The 17,357-nt window shown below is 38.0% G+C and overlaps 1 protein-coding gene and 2 long non-coding RNA genes across 14 annotated transcripts in view; 1 reads left to right on the forward strand and 2 right to left on the reverse strand.

Moving 5' to 3' along the window:
- The window catches only part of LOC128701712 (uncharacterized), a 107,332-nt gene that overhangs the window by 22,862 nt on the left and 67,113 nt on the right, over positions 1 to 17,357 (forward strand). The window lies entirely within an intron of this gene.
- On the reverse strand, positions 556 to 12,360 carry LOC138855471 (uncharacterized). The gene is made up of 2 exons (XR_011394719.1): positions 10,581 to 12,360; positions 556 to 10,526 (listed from the first exon to the last, which is right to left on the reverse strand). It is a non-coding gene; the product is annotated as an uncharacterized lncRNA (long non-coding RNA).
- The window catches only part of nab (NGFI-A-binding protein homolog), a 1,330,987-nt gene continuing 1,326,331 nt past the window's right edge, over positions 12,702 to 17,357 (reverse strand). For all 12 annotated transcript variants that reach the window (XM_070104957.1, XM_070104964.1, XM_070104962.1 and 9 more), the window contains one exon: positions 12,702 to 14,793. In XM_070104957.1, coding sequence (XP_069961058.1) covers positions 14,584 to 14,793 — 210 coding nt within the window. In that variant the 3' untranslated portion in view covers positions 12,702 to 14,583. The remainder of the gene's footprint in view (positions 14,794 to 17,357) is intronic.

Here is a 17,357-nt window from a genome sequence, read left to right on the forward strand (position 1 = left end):
TAGGTTAGTTTAAATTCCATTTATCATCACTGTATCAGGTAGGTTAGTTTAAATGCCATTTATCATCACTGTATCAGGTAGGTTAGTTTAAATGCCATTTATCATCACTGTATCAGGTAGGTTAGTTTAAATGCCAGGTATCATCACTGTATCAGGTAGGTTAGTTTAAATGCCATTTATCATCACTGTATCAGGTAGGTTAGTTTAAATGCCAGGTATCATCACTGTATCAGGTAGGTTAGTTTAAATGCCATTTATCATCACTGTATCAGGTAGGTTAGTTTAAATGCCAGGTATCATCACTGTATCAGGTAGGTTAGTTTAAATGCCATTTATCATCACTGTATCAGGTAGGTTAGTTTAAATGCCAGGTATCATCACTGTATCAGGTAGGTTAGTTTAAATGCCAGGTATCATCACTGTATCAGGTAGGTTAGTTTAAATGCCAGGTATCATCACTATCAGGTAGGGTAATTAGTTCCATCACTGTCATCTAGGTTAATTATCATGTATTACACATCAGTGTCAGGTAAAAGGCTAAATAAAAGTCAGGTATCATCACAATGTCAGACTTTATTTTCTTCTGTGCTTACAAACACATGAGCATCAAGACAATGGTCAGGTGAGCGCCTATAAATCGGCCTCCAGCGGGTGGTCCACAAGGACCAACTTGAGCTACATCACAATGGTAAGCTGGTCCTTGTGGACGAGCGTTCCTAAAGGAGTCGACATGGCAGCTCACATCTTATGTTATGGTGGGGGAATATTTTGTCGACATCCTCACAAGGATAAATTATTATGATAGCAGCTGGATATCGTAGGATTCTTGTGTGAAAATGAATTTATATGTATATATACATATACATTTGTGTATGCAGGTATGTATTTGCACTTATGTAGATATGAATTAGCAATATCAGGCAGTATATGCCGGGTATTGAGATATACAAGGGGGGAGGGGAGATGTTAATCTTCAAAAAATGGGTAATGAGGTGATATATTAAACTACCAGATATTCATATCTATTAACTTCCACTGCTAAACATAAATAATTTATTCTATATTTATATTTTACATTTGCTCAATACGAAGGATCCATACAAAAATTTCGTCCACCTAAGGGCGTCAAACAATCTATCATACAAATGCAGGAATCGGAGGATTTTATAGATCAAAATTTGATATCAACTCTTTTTTCAGGTGTTTACACTGAGTATATTTATATACACATAGCACGCAAACGTTCATTGTCATGAGTTTATGTTCACATGGAAATATAATGTTATGACAAGGTCTTACAGCTTACAGAAAAGGGCGCCTCAGTACACAGCATATATATGTGTGAGGAGAGAAGAAACATGAAATGTGAATGTGTGTGAGAGAGAGAGAGAGAGAGAGAGAGAGAGAGAGAGAGAGAAAGAATCAAAACACGTGTTCGTAAGTATGAAATTTCAAGAATACCACGTGAGAATCATCACACTGTTCCCTCATGATGTAGCGTCATGAGGTGTTATGTGGATCACTGCAACATAGCCTTGGCTAGCGAAACAGAGATTATCTCAGCATAATTTACAACAACTTAGGTGTTACATTTAGTTCTAGCTTCACAATTTTTACGTTATCATTGAGATGTCACATTCTGACGTTCTCGATCTGATTTTTGTTGCAAATAACGAATTATAAACAAACTCTTCACATTTAGTATGGAAAATGCAACAGGATATTGATAACAGTTTTATTCCATGTTTTGGTGATAACACGAAGGTATTTACAGTGTTCACAATGGCATTCTCTACTCCACTAATATTCCATTCTTTGCAACACATCACCAACATCATGCAAGGACAAGTAGGTTCCTCACTTACTGGATCGTGTGTCACGTATCCCAAAAGAACTCTGCACCTGACATTTACACCTAGGAGAAATATTACACCTAGGATAAATTTTACACCTAGGAGGCAGTTCCATACCCAAGACAACTCGAGTGTTCATTGAAGGTAAGGGAGGGGGGGGAGTTTTTATTTACAGTTTACACAGTGTGTTGTGCCCTTATGTGCCTGGCACACTGGGAGTCAGATACCCAATCGAGGGCGCAGATTTTTCACCATCGAAGCTTAAGAGGATTTTCCAACATGCTGTGAGAGTATTATACATCAGTTAATTAAAAAAATAACTATAAATTCTTCTCATAAAAATGGGCGCTGGTTAAATTAAAATGGAGTATAATCTACAGGAAAACCTTATACAGGAAGGATAAATTATGTAGAGGATGGAAAAGGGGAAAGGCCTGGATTATACTAGGATCGAATAGAAGCCTTTAATGAGAGAGTTTCTCTCAAGGAAAGCGAAACATTTGCTCAGTAAATGTTAGTTCTCCTTTTAAAATGATTGGTATAACCCATATTTGTTGTCACTCTGCCAACCAAGGCTCAGTTGTTGAACATTTAGAGTCAGCGTTTAACTGTAACACAGCTGGAAATTAATGAATAAAAAAAATTACCGGAAAAAAATGGCGTAACAAGACAAGCAAGTCAGATCAGCCATTAGAAACGAGTGGAGAAATTTAGGTAAATTTCCCTGGTTTTACAATTTACAAACAGGACCAGAATTTTTCTGGTTGAGGTTACCCATAGCTAGGTGTATGTTGACTACAAACAGTAATTGAAGTTTGAGCGAATAACTCTCTATGTACCTTTCCTCTAATAAGATTGCAAACGCATCTTTAAGAATAGGTATGATAGAACCCACGAAGCCAGAAGAGCGACAACCCAGTTTAGAGGTGGGAAACATGAGCTAGGACTCGAACCCCGCAACCACAAACAGGTAAATACACAGAACCAAGCAGCTTTACACTTAATAGCTCAAGATTTGTGTTCACTTTGTAACACCAGTAAATTCAAATTGGTTGTAATATACAACTCATAAACTGGGCACAATTCAATGGGCAATATTCCTGAAATTATATCCGTCCCCTCACAATTTTGCAACACCTTCACATATATTATTAATTAAAGTTTTTTTTAGTTTTTTTCAAGTTTTGTGGCGTCACACAACATCCGAAACATACCTTGGCATATTTATTTATGTTGGTAGCTTTGAGAGCATTTTACGAGCATAAAAAAAAGATTGCTTTCTCACGTGTGATTATTGTAAGCTGGTTGAGTTGCCTATATGATCACTCAGGGTTTGAAATATTAGCAGGGTGGACTAAGATATTTACCTTGACTTACAACAGGAAATATTTTCTCTGGGATAATTTTTGGTAGTTATGGTTTGCTCTGAAACAATAATGGATTTTTGTCCGAGCGTTGAGTGATAGGCTTCTGGTATGTCTCGGACACAATGACAAATACATCATGTACCTTTGTTTCTCATTCAGATATTTTCATCACTGATTTTAATCTTTAGAAATTGCAAAAAAATAAGGGGCAAACATATAGTAGATACTGACGCATAATTTATTTCACGGTTGTACATTAAAAGTGAGCCGGACATTCCATACAGTCTGTCAAGTACATTCACAACGAATAAGCGTATACTACACATCTCACCGGGGTATACGAGTCTTTAGCTCTGGTAAACACCTAGTGTGCTGCCTCAGGGCTGACCACCCTCACATTAGTAACACAACAGCTCTCAATACAACTTGATCATGTAAAGTACCTTCAAGAAGGTACCTTGATGCTGAAGGACTCTTGATCCAAAGAATTGTAAGCTACCATATCCTTGCTCGGATCAAGCCTTGATTATTTCCCATTCCCCAGGCGCAAGATGACCTCTATAGGTTTAGCGCTTCTCCCATGAATATAATAGCATTTGGAGTTCAGTGTTTGAGGAACTGGTAGTTTGTGTGGCAAGAGACGTGACGAAGCAAGCAAGACTCGGCCTTCAAGACAGTCTTGACTATCTAAGAAAGCAAAATCAATATCACGAGATTTGTCAAGATGGCAATGATCAGTTTGTACAATAAACTAAACTATAAGTTTGCTCGACACAATACTACTAAGCTACGGTTACAAGTGAAGGTGAGCATCGCTTACCTCGTCACCTGGACACACAGCCGACATCAAGTAACGTGAACCGTGCCTAGGTAATAAACTAATATAACTAACGCACATAGAACTTACGGCAGAAATTCCCAAGTCTAAGTCGGGGTGACTGACTTCGGCACCATTTGTGATTTATAACCGTCGCCCGATATAGCAGCACGACAGGCAGAGAGAAAGCTAGTCATGATAAATATTTTTGCCAAAACTTGTATAGAAAAAAATGCGTTTTATTTGAGGTGACAATAGACTTGAGAATTTGTCATAATTCATATTTACGAAGCGTGCTTAGTTAAATTAATCTAATTTGAGTTGTCTCGACAGAGAAACAACTCGTTAACTTGAACATTTAATTAAGGTTTCTGGTAAACCTAAGCACTGACCTATTGATAATAAATATATCACATTTTCAAATGAGAAAATAGAGGAGGCATTGACTGAGCACGATTCAAAAATATTGCCATAATAATCTGTTCCATTTGAAGGTTTCAAAATGGTCACTTGTTGATCGTATTTACAACTCTACGGGACTTTAAAAAACTTCTGAAACCCACTTTTTGGGCAAGACTTAAAAACCGTTCAAAAACTTAGTCGCTCCATAATATACTTGTTTTTATAGCAGATCCACCAAAAACTCGCCTATGAGAGGAGCCTTATGACGACGTTTAGATCCATTCTGGTCCAGTTTCAAGTCAACTTTACAGTATGACTTGATAATCGTCCAGCAGAGAACGGAACGAAGTCATAATGTTCCTTTTTAAGTTGTGATGATTGGTGAATTGTTGCTGCCATAGTGGTGTCACTTTATTTCTCATAGTAAACATTGCTCCTTAAGTGTAATGAACACTTGTCAGTGCTCAATAATAACCCACATGGAGATAGAAAATAGGTCTGTATATTTCGATCCTCTTCTGGGATCCTTTTCGGCTGAAAAGGATCCCAGAAGGGAATTGAAATATACAGGCCAATTAATCTTGTCTTTATTGGGTTATTACTGAGCATTGTTCGTAAGAAAATCAACACTAGGATAAGTATAAACAAGACACTATGCGGGTTATACCATTTTATTTATTAATGTTTAGTCTATTAGGGATTTTATCGACTTACCAATTCATGAGTGGATAAAGTCCCTGGTGGGCGAACGTCTTAAAATGCATAACCCGCATAATGTCTTATTTACATACTGTTGGTGTATTCCAGCAGTGTATTACAACTAGGACAAGTACCTATGTGAAGTGTGTGTGTGTGTGTGTGTGTGTGTGTGTGTGTGTGTGTGTGTGTGTGTGTGTGTGTGTGTGTGTGTGTGTGTGTGTGTGTGTGTTGTGGAGAAATATGAACACAAAGAAGGAACACTGCAGCAGGCTTGTAAACCCATTAACAAAATATTTGCCCAACCCAAACAAAAAAAGCTTTGGAGCAAGATAATTTAGACTTTTATTAAGGAAAGACGGTACAATTAATGAATTTCAAAAGCTCGAATATATTTTTCTCTTACATTTACTTTATTTTTAATTGAGGTATTCAAGATGCGAGCAGCCGAAACCTAAAGTGTAACGAACACTTCTCAGTAATAACCCACACTGAGACACACAGGAGGTTGATTTATCTGTATATTTCGATCCCCTTCTGATATCTTCTTCAGCACATATGCTGAAGAGGATAACAGAAGGGGGGGGTAGAAATATACAGATCAACCAACCTGTTGTGTCTCCATGTGGTTTATTATTGAGCATGCGAATTGTTACACTGACTGGGAATGAGTAAAATTTTAATCGATGACAAGTAGTAGGTCGGTGAGTTATCCACTCTTACTGGCTTGTTATGATGGGTTCCAGCCCCGCCCATTCTATGACCTATTTATAATCGTGCTATTACGATTTTGCGAGTTATTAGTTGAAATTTCATATGATGGATGATAGGGGAGCACTGTTGCACGTGTTGCAAATATGTGGGACAGGTAGTAGGTTGCTATAAGCAGTAAAGTTTTTTTTATGACCGACGGTCAAGGTAGGGTAAAGAGAGAAGGGTATTATTTTTCAATAAAAGTGGGCCTTATTGATGTGTGATGGCACTATGGTTGTATAATATACAGTATTTATAAATGCAGTTGTAAAGGAGAAGGCTAGAGTGTTGGGTGTATTAAATGAATAATTGGATATCAGATAGAAAGTAGAAGGAAGTGACTGTTTTCAGATATTTGGGAGTTGAACGTACCAGCAGATGAGTCTGAAGAACAAGGTGGTGAACCTTAGAAAAGATGGATGGATAAAGGGGAGGTGGCATGTTGATGGATCAGAAAAGATGGATGGATAAAGGGGAGGTGGCATGTTGATGGATCAGAAAAGATGGATGGATAAAGGGGAGGTGGCATGTTGATGGATCAGAAAAGATGGGTGGATAAAGGGGAGGTGGCATGTTGATGGATCAGAAAAGATGGATGGATAAAGGGGAGGTGGCATGTTGATGGATCAGAAAAGATGGATGGATAAAGGGGAGGTGGCATGTTGATGGATCAGAAAAGATGGATGGATAAAGGGGAGGTGGCATGTTGATGGATCTGTAGATAGGAGCGGAGGTCGTAGTATTGTTGTTTGAGAGCTTTGTAGTGTAAATAATATGAAAAGAATTAAGAGAGTAGAGATTAAGAGTGTGAGGTTATGATAGGTATTCATGGGGCAGTGGAGGAATTACTATGGTGGTCTGGGCATTTAGAAAGCATGGAGTAGACTAGGATAATCATGAGATTTAAATGGTGGGCGGAGGGAAGGAGTAGGGACCGTTCAAAGAAAATTTGGAGGGAGTGTGTGAATGTAGGTTTTAAGTGGAAGGAACTGGAACATCCAGCAGGTAAGGGATGTAGGTGTGTGAGGAAGGCTGTAAGAAGTTCTGAGAATAGGCTAGTGGGTCTTAGTCTCAACGCATGGTAATGGTGCAGCCTCCATAGTTATACCATACAGCACTTCAAGTCCGCTATTTCTTTCATAATTCACTATTACAACATAGGTACGTATTGGATTTGTAATTTCAAAAGACATTACATATCTGTACTGCATTCCATAGTCGAATAAAGTAAACGTCGCCTGGGATAAATATTCAGTCTATAACTTATATAAAAATTAGCTTTCAAAAAAATAAATCCAGGCAAATTGTGCCAGTGAAAAGTCCCGTTGTATTAATAATGTTACAAGTAAAATTCTGCGGGGTATTAAAAATGTGGTAACAAAACAGCCAGGGTTGACAGCTAGTATTAAACGGATTAACGTCTTTTGGAACATTTAGGTTTGGTTATCTTCGACTTTTGTTATTATTACGAGAACTCGCGTGGTTCCCCAAAAACCCACACCAAGGGACGAACATCATAGAACGTTTTGTTCCATCCTGAACCACTGTCGTCACAGCTTGCAATGGTCTAGGATGGATCGAAACATCGTCATAAGGTTTCTCTCCTAAGTATTTTTGGGTCAGTGGTTCGAGCCACAATGAAGTGACAATAATTACAAATGTAACTTAATATGAAAGCTAGAAAAAATATTTCCCTGGGAAAAGAGGATGAATAATGCCGAGCTAGGAAAAAAATATAAATTTTAAAGCTAATTCAGAAAATTAGAAAAAAAAAGTGTAGTCTTTAATATCACTACGAGGCTGTTTTTATTTAAATATTTGAAAAGATTATTCACAACTACACCAGGATAAACAACTGCCGGTAATAACTGAAGATCCTTCAACGGAAGTGTTTGATGCCACTGAATCGGATTACAGTGGAACCTCAAAAATCGAACTGCTCCCAACACGACCAATTATGTAGTGTATTTTTGTAAGTGCTTTTATAAGTGTATTTTTGAGGGTCTGAAATGGACTAATCTAATTTACATTATTCCTGATGGGAATAAATTCATTCGGTAAAGGCACTCGAACAGCCTTCTGGACCGAAGAAAGTTCGATATTTGAGGTTCCACTGTATTTTCCACTCCATAACACTAGAATAGGAGATAAATAAGGGGGCTGTACCCATTTAGAGACGAAACTTAAACATTTGTTCGCCCCTAGATTATCAAGTTCCACTTGTGGGTCACATGTTTGAACTTTCCTCCGTGAAGCCTAGGTTAGTAGTGAATTGAAAGTTGAGACACATGTGCAACATCTGGATATCTTTATTGTAGACGTTTCGCCATCCAGTGGCTTTATCAATACAGATTCCAGGACATAATTGGAAGACAGATTCTCCTCCACCACGATGCTGTGAACACTAACTCCAAGGCTGAGGGACTGATTACCTATCTTTTGTACATAATTCTACTGTCTTCCAATTATGTCCTAGAATCTGTATTGATAAAGCCACTGGATGGCGAAACGTCTACAATAAAGATACCCAGATGTTGCACATGTGTCTAAACTTTAATATTGTCGGTATTTTATACCTTTCTTGCACAACTAGTGAATTATTGCAGCAACTATTGTGATTTATTCTTTGTACGTACTTGGGAAATTTATTAATTTATTTATAATTTAGTAGAAACTACGACTTACTTTATATTAACGAGTCGCTGTTATCAAATTATCCAATTACATTTCATAAGTGCTAAAGTGTGTTTGTGATTGGTGGAGGGTTTATCCCTCGCCTGTGACCCTTCAGGCTGTTGGTAATTGCACAATAAGACACAGGGCAGGCAAGGTTTCATTACTAGTATTAGTGATCTGTTAATCAAGGGGAAGCGTCAAATTCCTATGGGTCGTAAAAAACTGGGGAATGGGATGCAAAGGCTGGAACCAAGAAAAAAAAATAGTTTACCCATTGTTGCATTATCGGCCGCCGCTATCACAGCCTATTACACGACTTTTTTTTTTTTTTAAATGAGACTAGTTATTTTAACTTGCTGTGATACCATTTGTGTTCCTCCTAGAAGCTTTTATTTTTCTTATATGAAATTAAGACACATGTGCAACATCTGGGTATTTTTATTGTAGACGTTTCGCCATCCAGTGTTCGCCGGGTCACCATGTGGAGAAGACCCGGGCCGGAAGTACCGGCAAATCTCGAATGAATGAATGAATGAATGCCATCCAGTGGCTTTATCAATACCAATTCTGGCTGGCGAAACGTCTACAATAAAGATACCCAGATGTTGCACATGTGTCTTAATTTCATCTTGTCGGTATTATATACCATTCTTGCACATTTTTCTTATAGTTTTACCTCTTGGGGTTTTGTTATTAGTGAGGAGTAGTAAGCCGGGAGCCGTGAGTTCGGTATACACACGTTTTAGTTATAAAACCTGCCGTTTCTTCATTATTGTAGGCAGTACGCAGTTCGGATCTAGATAATTCTTTACATAGCGGGGTTCAAATTGCTGGTGTGTTCGACGTCCGGTGAAATGGAAAATATATCCCGAAAACATTTTGTTGGTTATTTTGGTTTAAAACTATCTTATTACACGAGCGTCAATAAGGTTGATTGTCACCTATTTACCACCAGTCAAGAATACTTTAAATACGTAAATCAGGAATTAAACTGTTAAAGTATTTACAGTGAAACTCACTGTATGCTGGTCTGGGTTACCATGAACTCAGTGGTCTAGCAACCGCCGGTGTACCTAAGGTAGGCTAGTCTTTCCATCTCGTTCAGAAAAACACGGGTTTATTGCTCTAGACTAGTCACAGCTCCACTTTTCTGCCTCGATCCGTTACTCCGACACAAGTTGTGGACGAGATATAAGGTGATAAGAGATACGGAAGCAAATAATTGTAAGGTAACATTTGCAAATAAACGTAGTGTCGATTTTTTTTAATGTCACGTAGATAACAGGTTTTGTATTTATTTTCTGTAAAATTACTAGCCCTTGTTATTGTTGAATTTTAAGATAGACGTTTACGGCACACTTCCACGGACAATGACTGTGCTGCATTTAAAAATGCAGCCTTAGTTTTAAAGGACGTAGAGCTCATTTTTGCTCACCACATGACAATTGCAGACAGGTACACCAATTGGACTTCAAGTATGAAGTCACTCAACTAAATTACATCAATCTAATCAATCTACGGGAATCATCTCTCACCTAATGGTTCACAGTTTTAAAAGCAAAAAATGGATCTCTAGCTCAGCTTAGAATTCCAAGCTGGGTTTAAGATTATCAAGCTTGAAGTCTAAGCACGTAAATTTAAGCTTGATAAAAAGCAACTTAAAAAAATGCAAAATGTGAATGCCATTTCTTTCATGTTAAAAAAACTAAACTGTCCACTGTATCATGAATAAGGACATGATATGGTTTACTGAAGTGTCTTCAAGTGTTAAACTTAACCGAGAACTGAAAGTCGAGATTACGTAAACTTAACCGAGAACTGAAAGTCCAGATTACGTAAACTTAACCGAGAACTGAAAGTCTAGATTACGTAAACTTAACCGAGAACTGAAAGTCTAGATTACGTAAACTTAACCGAGAACTGAAAGTCTAGATTACGTAAACTTAACCGAGAACTGAAAGTCTAGATTACGTAAACTTAACCGAGAACTGAAAGTCTAGATTACGTAAACTTAACCGAGAACTGAAAGTCTAGATTATGGAAGCGTCCGTGACCCTACAGCGGGTAGACAAAGGCCGCTTTGCACCTATATCACAAATAGAAAGACGCTGTGTAAAAAAAATAAACCTGCATGTCTAGACTACATTTCGCTCCGATTACAGCGAAATGTAAGCAACCATACCACGGGCGGGGATAGAACCCGCGATCAGAGAGTCATCAAACTCCAGACCGACGCTAGCGCCGGTCTGGAGTTTTATGTGACTGATCGTGGGGTCTATCCCCGCCCGTGGTATGGTTTGTTTGCAGTCGTGTCATTACGATTTCGTGAGTCGGAGCGAAATATAATTTACAAGTGAAGGTTTGCTCTACACGGCATCTTAGTGCTATGCCATACATGTTGGTATTTCCTGCCCCTTAAACTATCACAGTTGACTCTCACAGCAAACTTAGGGATCGTAATTACAACTCGAGGCTAACTACATAAAGAATTATTTATTCCAGCATAAGAGAAAATTTATAACGAAATACGGTTGTCGTGACTCGGGCGTACTTTAACACGCCTCTTCCTTAGGCCTCTTGGAAGAAGTAAGCACCTTTATGCTGGTGAAGGGATTTTAAGTGCCCTTTCTCAGATCAAACCTGATACCTCTCTAGTTCCCAGGCTCTGTTGACCTCTTATGGGGTGAGATTTCCCATCAAAACTCACTCGGGCGTGGTACAACTGTACAGTGAAAGCTTTCCTGCGTCTCTCAGAACTGTAGCGTTATATTGATAATAGTTATGCTAAGGAATATAACAGGTCCCAGACCGTTTTAAAAATCTTATAATGACAGGGATTTTTAGAGAGCTGATGGGGAGTCATAGAATTTGTGGTTAACAAGTTAGTCTCAGGGTCAAAGCCTATCGACTGCGGGTAGGCTGTAAAAAATGATAGAATCCCCAAAATAGGAATCAAATTATGTAAATGCTGAGACATACATCTTTGTATATACATCTATCAGTGCATATATATACACACACCTGTGTATGTGTATAAACACTGATTATATCTCTATATATACACTGGGAGATATCTCTCAGTGGAAGGGGCCCATATAGACGACGCTACTGATATATGAGGGATATACACAAGTGTATATTTGTGTATATACGCTGAGTTAAATTTTTGTTTCAGAGATTAAAAATACTTAAAACCAAAATATCCAACCAATAATGATAACGAATTTAATATATTCACGGAGAAGTGCTAATCACGTAGGGGTAATACAGCGCCTGGGAAAGTAGGATGTAATTAGGTTTGATTAAAGGCGAGGGAGGGCAGCGCCAGTTCTTTGGATCAAATCCCCCCCCTCAGCGATGCCAAGGAAGGTGCCAGCAGCACGTCCTGTTGAGAACCTGGCACAGTAATAATTTGCTCGTTAGTGCAGTTGATTGATATCGTAATTATCTGCGTAATAACTAATTACTTTGTTATTATTGATTTGATATAATTTAATATCGAGAAAAATTGTATATGTTAGTTACTCCTACTGTAACTTTTGTGCTAATTTATGCAACTCCTTACCCCAATCTTAACTTAAAATTACTTAAATATGAATATTGTCGCTGTTACAACGTGTGGGAATGAATGCGAGGCAATACTTCGGAAAACTCTTACTGAAGCTGGAGGAGCTTATATGTGTGTGTAGTTAAGGAAGGTCCATTCTTGTTGCTAGAACTAAAACCCCCATTTGTGGTTCATATATATAATAAGCTTTGACTGGAATACTTCAAGATATCCACCGAGATATATATATATATATATATATATATATATAGATATATATATATATATATATATATATATATATATATATATATATATATATATATATATGCACAACAACCACTCTGAAAGAATAGAGAAATTCCAAGCGCTTGCGTGACTACTCACATTATTGATAATGTGAGTCGTCACGACAGCGCTTGGAATTTCTCTATTCTTTCAGAGTGGTTGTTTTGCATATTCTGAAATCTCCTGTGTACTGTGATCTTATTGCATATATATATATATATATATATATATATATATATATATATATATATATATATATATATATATATATATATATATATATATATATATATATATGGTGCCATATATGTAAAACTTGGGATTTTGGCTTAAACAGCAACGTCGTCTTACCAAATAAGTGAAAATTTGTGTATGCATAATTTCGTAAAAATCATTCTGAACCTAGTGAAAAAAATATATTTCATTGTATTTATTATTAAAATATTGTAAACTTATCTAAAATATATTTACCTGGATTAAGCTAAATTAAATTGCGCTTGTTATAATAAGGTTCGGTAAGTTTTCTAAGGTACTTTTGGTACAAAATTATTAATTTTTACATTAACATAAATGAGAAAATATATCTTCAAACGTACAAGAGAAAATTTTATAAAGGACTTAATTTTAAAAGAGATCTTGATAATTGACCAATTTTACCTATTCGGCACCACATTATATAACACACACACGAGCATGATTACCTCCTATTATTAAGTTGTTGTTAAATTCCTATAAGTTTAATGCTTTCAAAAAATAATAAAAATAATATGAGAAAATAAGTCGTGTTGGAGGAGATATTAATGGATGTTGTATAACTGGTTAAGCATGTATGTTCTGGAACTGGTAGTGTTGCAGGTGTTGTTAGAGGTAGAAAATACCGTCAAGATAAACAATTAGACACATGTGCAACATCTGGGTATCTTTATTTGTTGACGTTTCGCCATCCAGAGGATCTTATCAGTATAAATTCAAGGACATAATGGGAAGCCTGGAACTATATACAAAAGGTCAGGTAATCAGTCCCTCAGTCCTGGAGTTGTGGGACTGATTATCTCGCCTTCTGTATATACTTCTACAGTCTTTCTATTATTTCCTTGTAGTGATAAAGTCACTGGTTGACGAGACGTCTACAAATAAAGATACCCAGATGTTACTCGTCTAATTCTTAGCCAAGAGCTATTAGGTTAGCTTAAGTTGTGTTAAACAGATTGTCTTACCACGAGTTAAATGTGTTTCTTCTTACACCAAAAGAATTTATAGTAATGTTTTGGAGCAGTTACACATGTGCAACATCTGAGCAACTTTCTGTGAACACGTTTCGCCAACCAGTGGCTCTTATCAGTTCATTAGAGAGATTATATACGAAAACAGTAGATGAGGTAAACAGTCCCCCAGCCCTGTAGAAGACAGTGGAAGATGAGTAATCGGTCCTTCATTCAGCCTTGCAGAAGTCAGTGAAAGATGAGGTAGTCCCCAGCCTTGCAGCCGGTGATTACTTCATTTCTCACTGTCTGAGGGACTTAATTACCTCAACTAATACTATCGTGGCATATATTTGTATTGAATTAATAAAGATACTGGTCGGTGGAACATCTTCAGATAAAGACTGCCAGGTGTTGTGCACATGTCTAGTTACCTGAAGGACGTTCCGGGGGTCAACGCCCCCATGACCCGGGTCATGATCACGCCTCTCTTGTACACCATTTAAGTAATACTTGGAGCACTAAGTTTTCACTAGCATCAAGGGGAATGTGCCTTGATGCTAGTGAACGGTTCATGATCCAAGGAACTGAAGCTACCCTCCACTTCCACGGATCAAACCTGATTACCTCCCATTCCTCGGGCGCTGTATGTTGGTTAAGGGGCTTAGAGTTTCCCCGTGAGTATAAAATACTGGCTTCACTTGAGACGGTTTTTAAATAGGTATTTGAAGATTTATTTCCCGAGAGTTGCTTTTGGGTAGTACCTTGAAGAGGTGAGTGGGTATCGTGGGTATTGAAAGATTCTTACACAACTAATTTGAGTATAAGAAACACTGAAGGGTAGGTAGAGCTCTTCGAAGAGCTTTGTACCCCTTCTCTACCATCTCTAGTAACTTGGTGCCCAGCCGGCAGGTTCTCCTGCCTGGCATTATGTGGATTTGGTTCCTAATGGAGTTGCCCCAAGCAGGAGCCGCGAAAGCAGTTATTCCTGCTTAGTGGCCCCCGGTGAGTTTGGTTCCTGCTTGATAGAGTTGCCTCTAGCAGCCGCCGCTGCTCCGACAGTCTGACTGAGGGTGTAGAGAGCTGAGATGTGACGTTCTTCGTCACTAAGCTGTGAGGGAACCATGGCTGCTGACATAGCTAGCGCTGGGTTGGTTACAGCGATGATGTTACCCTGGCTGGATGACAACACCTGTGGAAATACACCAGAGTTACTTTACTTGTCAAATGACTAACTTCAACATACATGATAGAAAAACCTCACATTTAAGAAATACACTAATGGAAATAAGTCACTTTGACTTTTTTGGGTTATCCTGGTAGGTAATTTACACGCATGTTACTATGTATTATAGTTCGTGTAACTATGTATACCTGTACCTAGATAAAGTTACACCAGAGTTACTTCACTTGTCACACAATTACAACATACATGCAGGCAAAAACAGTGTACAAATACATTGCTTTAGCGACAATACCTGTGGACTAAAAGGCTTTGTAACCACAGAATATGGTAAGTAGGCAGGAAGGAAGATTAGGGAAGGATGGAAAATGGAGAGGAGGATTGGAATAAGGAGGAGAAAGATTAAGAGAATACCGGATAATCCACTTTGATTTGTAAGTTAGAATGTGTGTTCATAAAAAAATTTTAACAAATAAGGTACATAATAACATAGTGCAACGCACCTTAAGCGGCACCTAAGTTTCCCCTGTCTTCTGATATGTTAATTTTTCCCAATAATCTACCCTGTACATAATTACTATTGCATTTGCTTTGTCTGCTTTCGTATAGTGAAGTCCAGGATCTTTCCTTAATTCATGGTATAACTTAACAAATAGCTGATGATTGTTACAGTGTTGTTACAGTGTTGTGTTGTTACAGTGTTGTTACAGTGTTACAGAGTGTTGTTACAGAGTATTGTTAGTGTTGTTACAGGGTATTGTTAGTGTTGTTACAGGGTGTTGTTACAGAGTATTGTTAGTGTTGTTACAGGGTATTGTTAGTGTTGTTACAGGGTACTGTTACAGAGTGTTGTTACAGAGTGTTGTTACAGTGTTGTTACAGAGTGTTGTTACAGTGTTGTTACAGAGTGTTGTTACAGAGTATTGTTACAGTGTTACAGAGTATTGTTACAGTGTTACAGAGTATTGTTACAGTGTATTGTATTGCCGAGGTCTAAGCACAGCTCAGGAGTTCTGAGCTGTGCTCAGACCTCGACAACACAATTGTCTTCAAATATTTAAGTTACACCATGAATTAAGGAAAGCTCCTGGACCTCACCTTACGAAACGGAGCAAATACGATAATAATTATGGTCAAGGTAGATTATAGTGGGAAAACGAACATGTTATCAGGAGACAGTGTAACCCACCCGCCACTTAACACAAATATACAACGTTACGTCAGTTGTGACATAAATAATCCCAGCACACGTTACGAACTGAAAAAAAAATCCAAAAACTCGCGTAAGGGCGTAAAAAAAAAATCGATTTGCGTCTGAGATCATCAATACAGGAAAGTGAAAGATCTAAATTTATATCGTGTAAGATCTAAGCGTCACATTATCACATACGGAAGTACAAAACCCGTAAGGGTTACAGTACTTGTGGATACATAAAAAGCTTATACAGTAAACCCCTTTATAAAGCTCCTCCTTTTTATAGCGCGATTTTTTGTAAATGTAATTGAAAAATTACGTTTAAAATTGAATAATTAAAAAGAAACGTTACGGAAGCATTTTATTGGGACAACGTTTTGCTCAGCGTAGAGCTTTATTAAGCAGCGTTTTGCTCAGCGTAGAGCTTTATTAAGCAGCGTTTTGCTCAGGGTAGAGCTTTATTAAGCAACGTTTTGCTGGGCGTAGAGCTTTATTAAGCAACGTTTTGCTGGGCGTAGAGCTTTATTAAGCAACGTTTTGCTCAGGGTAGAGCTTTATTAAGCAACGTTTCACTCTGGAGCTGGTCCTGCGCTTGCTTCTTCCTCTGTAAAACTGACCTTTATCATATCAAATTATAACTGAACGTTGGTTATGATAACTGAACGTTGGTTATAACTGAACGTTGGTTATAACTGAACGTTGGTTATGATAACGTTGGTTATAACAACGTTGGTTATGACAACTGAACGTTGGCAGCTACAGCAAATTCAGAATGGTAATTTTTTCATTCAGTGTTTTGTATATTCAACCCGAAAGGGAAAAAAATGTGAAAGTTTTATATAAATGGCTTTGATTTAAATGTCTTCTCCCTATATGCCATTATTTTCTCTCCCTATCGTCCCTGTTGGCCTTTTACCCCTATACTTCTTTGATGTATTGGGTCTCGGAGGGGGTGGATAGGAGTGTACTGGTGTGGGAGGTTGCGGTTGTGAAGTGTAGGGAGGTAGGTAAGACACATAGGCAACAGTTAGGCAAATTTATTCCGAAACGATTTGCCTACACATTAGGCTTCTTCAGTCGCCTGCTGTGTAGGCGAAACGTTTCGGAATAAAGTTGCCTAGCTGTTGCCTGTGTGTCTTACCTACCAACCTGTCGGTATTGTATACCATTTTGATGTTCATCGAAGTGTAGGGAGGTTGTGTGTAATCACCTATTTGTGGCTGCAGGGGTCGATTCATAGCTCCTGGCTCCGCCTCTTCACTGATTGCTACTAGGTCCTCTCTTCCTACTCCATGAGCTTTATCAAGCCTCGTCTTAAAACTATGTATGGTTCCTGCCTCCACTAGACCCCTAGACCAATAGACCCCTGACAGTCTTC

Source organism: Cherax quadricarinatus, chromosome 96 (assembly GCF_038502225.1).
Source record: "Cherax quadricarinatus isolate ZL_2023a chromosome 96, ASM3850222v1, whole genome shotgun sequence".
NCBI classification, from domain to species: domain Eukaryota; kingdom Metazoa; phylum Arthropoda; class Malacostraca; order Decapoda; family Parastacidae; genus Cherax; species Cherax quadricarinatus.